The 5,706-nt window shown below is 41.0% G+C and overlaps 1 protein-coding gene across 1 annotated transcript; it reads left to right on the forward strand.

Annotated features, from left to right (window-relative positions):
* Positions 1 to 806: 806 nt before the first annotated feature.
* Positions 807 to 4,452, forward strand: mad2l2 (mitotic arrest deficient 2 like 2). Its single transcript, XM_041946086.1, has 8 exons — positions 807 to 1,050; positions 1,356 to 1,474; positions 1,570 to 1,641; positions 1,735 to 1,835; positions 2,242 to 2,336; positions 3,035 to 3,108; positions 3,198 to 3,290; positions 3,461 to 4,452. Exons 1-8 carry the CDS (start codon positions 1,011 to 1,013, stop codon positions 3,497 to 3,499), a joined length of 633 nt encoding a protein of 210 aa, XP_041802020.1. The 5' UTR covers positions 807 to 1,010; the 3' UTR covers positions 3,500 to 4,452.
* The last annotated feature ends 1,254 nt before the right edge of the window (positions 4,453 to 5,706 follow it).

Raw genomic sequence — 5,706 nt, forward strand, 5'->3', positions numbered from 1 at the left:
TCTTCAGTTCTAGTATCTCAGGAGCTTTTCAGGAGTTTGTCCACCATAGTGAAATGAGACTCACTATGAACTTTGACTCTCATATCAGTCAAACCTAGTCAATATCGTGTTGTTGTTGCTGTCTTTAGGAAGATAAACACACCAGAACGCGTGATGAGCAGCAGGCTATCATGAAATAAAAGTTAACAGTCCCATATAGATCTTAAATAACACTAAAGAGAGGATGATTCAATTGAATTTTAATCATCAGACCACAGACTATGTGAGTATTTTTTAGAGGTTTTAATGGCCATGGTAGCAGAGAGCTTCTGTATCCACATCATGGAATAGTGAGTGGAATCAGGGAAATCTGCTCAAAGCATTTCCTATGTTATTCTGTAATAGTCATTCACCACTGATAGACTGATTCAGTTTTACTGTCAGTCACTTTTAGAGAGGATGAACAAATAAGTGTGATGGCATCGAAGAAATAGATACTGTTGCTATGAAATTCCCATCACAATTTGCATAAAGTTTAAAATCACATAAAAGACAAGTCATATTCTCTGCTCATTTTACTGGTTTCTATTCACAAACATGTTAACGGCTAGTGATACTTCATCAACTGGTCTTAAACTTTAAATAGCCTGCAGAATCACAAAAACACCAAGGTATGGCCAAGCAACGTCATCATTAGTGGACAGGAAGCAGCCAACAAACAACAACCTACGTAATATATGCGCGACGAAGCTGATGAGGAGACTCCGCATTTTGGGTCGTGAAATTGTTTATGTCCTGAGCTCGTCTGTGGTCTGCGTTTTTTTTTCTAAGCCTCCGTAAATCCTTTTAAAAACGGACATTTTACTCCTCCCCTCCCGCTGGCTGTCAGTGTCCAGCACCAGCAGCGACAGAAGAAGGATAAAAACACCCTCAGCTAGATGATGAACGCTCGACAGACCGCCACTTTTCTAACGTCAGCTAGCTAGAAAATTCCTGATTTATTTCATCTGACAGTTTTTCGGAAAGAAAATATGACAACTTTAACAAGACAAGACCTCAATTTTGGACAAGGTAAGACAACCAAACTTACTAATGGCTCGGAGAGGTGAAGCATCCTCCCTGTAGCTGTGGTTAACATAGATACTCTGAAGCATGTGCATGTGCTGGTCATAATACAAATCAGCGGTTAATTACTGTACATTCTCCCTTGCTGGCTGTCGCCATGTGTTACTTGTTCTTATAGATGAAATAACAACGTTAGAGCAACAATAAGTTTGATATTTGGTGTTTGCATCAGGTTGGGTGGTGCTTCGTTATAATACAAGAAGGTATGGAAAGCATCAGATCTTATTATCCAGTTGATTTCTCCTGTCCAGTGGTTGCTGACATCCTGTGCGAGTTCCTGGAGGTCGCCATTCATCTCATCCTGTATGTCCGTGAAGTTTATCCCTCAGGAATATTTCAGAAGAGAAAGAAATACAACGTGCCTGTGCAGGTACAGATGAGTACTATATGCTCACAGTTTTTAGGCTTACCTATTATACTGTATGTCTAATACTGGTAGTCTGATTTTGGTGTGTGTATTTCCAGATGTCATGTCACCCAGAGCTGAATCAGTATATCCAAGATACACTTCACTGTGTAAAGCCACTCATTGAGAAGGTAAGACATGACCTGATGCTGAGGATCATTTAGGAGACACGTGTCATGTCTCATCTTCCCTGAAGTTGCTGAAGTTTTCCATTTCCCTCCCAGAACGATGCAGAGAAGGTGGTCGTGGTCATCATGGACAAAGAGCATCATCCAGTAGAGAGATTTGTGTTTGAGATTTCCCAACCTACACTGCTGTCAATTAGGTTTGTCCCCTCCTCCTCCTTTTTAAAAAAATCATTAACAAGTATAAAAAACTAGGGGCGCTATTTTCATGATTAATCAGTGAATCATTTTGGAAAAACATTGTGGAAAATGCTTCTTTTGCCAACCAACAGTCCAAAACCCAAAGATTCTTTATTTACTATCATGAATGACAAAGAAAAACAGCAAATCCTTACATTCAAGAAGCTGGAAACAGCAAATGTTTGACATTTTTCCTTAAAAAATGACAGATTAATTGATTATCAGAGTTGTTGACAATGAATTTTCTTTCAATTGATTAATCACATAATTGACTTATTGTCGAAGCTCTATAAACAGCACACTTTTTTTGTGGCACAGTTTCAGGGCGATCCTGGTCACTAACCACCTGGGTTTTTGTTGTTGCAGCTCAGACACATTACTGTCACATGTGGAGCAGCTGCTCAGGGCATTCATCCTGAAGATCAGTGTGTGTGATGCTGTTTTAAATAATAACCCACCAGGTAATGTCATGGATGATTATGTAAAGACAGGCACATGACAGGTGCATACTCCCCTCATCCAGTATTAGCATTTGAAGAAGTTAGTCCCTACACCAGTGGTTCCCAAGCTTTTTTCAGTCATACCCTCCTTTGAAGATGAAAAAAAAATATCTATTGTATATTGTATAAATTTATTGATGTGCTAGCAGTAGAGCACTCTTGTTTCGCTCTCAAAATATTTAGATTCACAACAGTAAATCATGAATCCCACATTAATAGAACTGATCACTTCCTACACGATGGACACAGAGCTTTTTGACAAGTTACTCAGCTCACCAGGCTGTGCAGTGCCCAACAAGCTCCATTAATGAAGTGGTTTCTACATGACGGTGGTCAGGCTTAAGATGAGGCTTGGATGTAACCTGAGAGGAACGGTAAACCTGTGAGGCCTGATTTAGGGTATAAAATTGTCCTACCTCCCCGAAGTCTCTGAGATGACTAAACAGAATCAGCCTGACTGAACACAGCAGAGTCTTGTTGAACAAGCATACAATGAAGTAAATTAGTTCTTAAAGCTATTTGAGCTGAAAGTCTAGGAACTAGAGAGAGATTAGAAGGAATCAAGCTTGTAACGGCTGTTGTCAGGGAGATGATATGACACGTAATTGTATTGATAAAAATTGTGCACTCATTTGTCACCTGTTGCCTTTTTTCCACAGGGTGTTCATTTACTGTACTAGTGCATACCAGAGATGCTGCTATGCGCAACATGGAGAAGGTTCAAGTCATCAAGGTGAGGTTTTAAAACAGTGTACACCTACAGATATAATTAACATTATTCTGTTCGCATGTTGTGTCACATTTGCGTATTTCCCTCCTCAGGATTTTCCGTGGATAGTTGCTGATGAGCAGGAGGTCCACATGCAGGAGCCTAGACTCATCCCGCTGAAGACCATGACATCTGACATAGTAAAAGTGAGCGGAAATATCCTGCTCACTGATCACTTATCTGTTCAAAGACAAAAACGTAGACACCAAAATCAAATTGATGTTCAACTCAGTAATTGCATTTCATTGAGATGTCATGTCATGGTCAATTTCCCCCATTTGCGCTTCCTGATTCCTGGTCGTTCTCTGTCTAACAGATGCAGCTCTACGTGGAAGAACGAGCCCAGAAAACGTAGGTCGTCGCTCTGCAGAGTGTTGTTGCTGCAGGAGCCGTTCTGTGACAACGTTGAAACGTTGCTGCAGTTAGAGTGAAGGGTTGGACTGAGACACTGAGCAGACATCTAACTAAAGTGGAAGGAGTCTCCGTCTGTCTGTTTGTCTGTCTGCTTGTCTGTCTGCCCTTCGATTTTCTCGACGACCATTCATCCGATCAACCTCACACTTGGCGGGTGTACTGCTGAGAACTCAAGGAAGTGCAGTGAGAAGTAGTTTGGATGAGCGGTTCTTGAGAAACATAAAAAGAGAAACATGGACCTGCATGCACAAGTTTACACTGGGCCAGAGGGTCAGGGTTAACCCCTGGCCCAGACCGTTGGCTGTCTGTCTGTGATTGAATCGCACACCATACAAATATGCATGATTATGCTTGCTATTTTATTGTCATGTATTGTGTTTGATTGATTTCAATGCAGATCATCATCAGTGAACGTGGTGATTCCACTTGAATTGGCCAGTATAATAATACCAGATATCAAACACAAATATGTACGACCAGCAGCTTGTACAGACCACTGTGAGCAGTTTAACCCTGTTGTATTTTCACTGCAAGAATATTCACTCTGTGTTTCTTTTTGGATGGAAGTTGTTTTGCTAATGCTCCCTAGACATCGGTCCATTTGAAGGACAGTTTTTCACCCACTTTAAAGTCCCACTGAGTCATAGCAGTTGTGTGCACGGTGTCAGTCAGGAATGTATTGTGAAAGTTTTGGGTGGGCTCCTGTGGAATGAAAAGGCAGCACGGTGTGTTTTCTCCAGCACGTTTACCACTAGTGGTAATGATCGCTTCTGTTCTTACGTGACAGTCAAAGTTTTGATGTTGTGACAGAGGAACAGTTGAATTTTTACTGTGATAGCTGTGATGTCATTTGTGCAAAAATGATTCAAATGTAATAAAAAGCTTTACAAAGTTTTTCTCATTAAGTGCATTTTTCAAAAAGATGATTACCCATAAAAGTCAGTAACTTACTCAAAATTCTTAGTTTGTTTCTCAAAAGTAAATAATTAATATTAATATTATTAATAGTATTATTAATATATAATATAATAATAAATAATAAATATAATATATTGCACTTCTTCTGTAGAGCATATCTCAGTGTAACAGTACAAAGTTACACATTATGTGAGATTGGACAGCACTCATATGTATGCCTTTACTGTTTGTACTGTAACTTGTGGACAGACCATGATATTGACAAGACTGTTTTACAGCCCTGCATAGCACAAAAAAAAACCCAAATTAAAAATGGAAGCAGAGGAAACCACCGTCAGGCGGTACTGTACCTGCAGCGCTGTGTGGGGAATTACCGAGCAGCCTTTCTACACCTGTGGGGATCTACCGTCTCTCCTCTTTTGTCCCTTTTGTGTCTTGTGTTTCCCCTCTCCCTTTGTCTCCTGTCTGTCTCTCCTCTGTCTGTCAACTGTGTGTGTTCCCCTGCAGGGTGTGGCTACAGGTGGGGCTCGGCCTCCTCACCTGAGCGCAGCTGCGCTCCATCAGGCAATCAAGACCCATCCACTGCAGCAGCATATAAGCACCGGCTCATTCAGTACTCGTTGAATTGTTTATCCAGGTGGTAACGAAGCAGACCTTGACTGAGCATAAGCCTATTTTTGATCTCTTCCTTGCCTGCCTTCCGGACTCTTGTTGGGGTTTTTTGTGCTCAGGTGCTGCTCTCACCTGTTTTCCATCCATACCCTGTGTGTCTGCATCTTTGGAGGAAGGATTGGACCTGCAACTGTCTGGCCTACTCTCCCACCAGCCTCACCTTAATTCAGCAGACAATTGCACATAATGATTTGCATGAATGTGCCAAAACATCTGCAATTTCTTTAAAAGGAATAAGAAAGCAGAACTGCGAATGAAAAAAGAATAAGTGCACATATCTGCGATCATGTGTAGAATTATGAGCACCTGTGTAAGCTCAGTGGCCTCCAGGTCTCTCACCAAGTCGCTCAAAGTTACCTTGTGTGTATATAACCTTTGTTGTTTGAAGAAGTTCAGTTGCCACACCTTCACAGTTCACACTCATTGTAACAGACGCTTTCGCTGAAATGTTACCACACTCTATGAGTCGTTACAGAGACATGTGCATGTTCCTCAGCTACATGACTGTACACACACATGGTAAAGCAGAGTGGTGATGATGTTATTTTGTTATTTCCT

Source organism: Chelmon rostratus, chromosome 10 (genome assembly GCF_017976325.1).
Source record: "Chelmon rostratus isolate fCheRos1 chromosome 10, fCheRos1.pri, whole genome shotgun sequence".
In the NCBI taxonomy this organism is placed as follows: Eukaryota; Metazoa; Chordata; class Actinopteri; order Chaetodontiformes; family Chaetodontidae; genus Chelmon; species Chelmon rostratus.

Bases quoted from the DNA above. Each gene is read 5' to 3' on its own strand.
- mad2l2 (XM_041946086.1), top strand. From the start codon at position 1,011: ATGACAACTTTAACAAGACAAGACCTCAATTTTGGACAAG. The intron at 1,475-1,569 runs GTACAGATGAGT...GTGTATTTCCAG, and splicing joins AATACAACGTGCCTGTGCAG to ATGTCATGTCACCCAGAGCT. The intron at 3,291-3,460 runs GTGAGCGGAAAT...TCTGTCTAACAG, and splicing joins TGACATCTGACATAGTAAAA to ATGCAGCTCTACGTGGAAGA.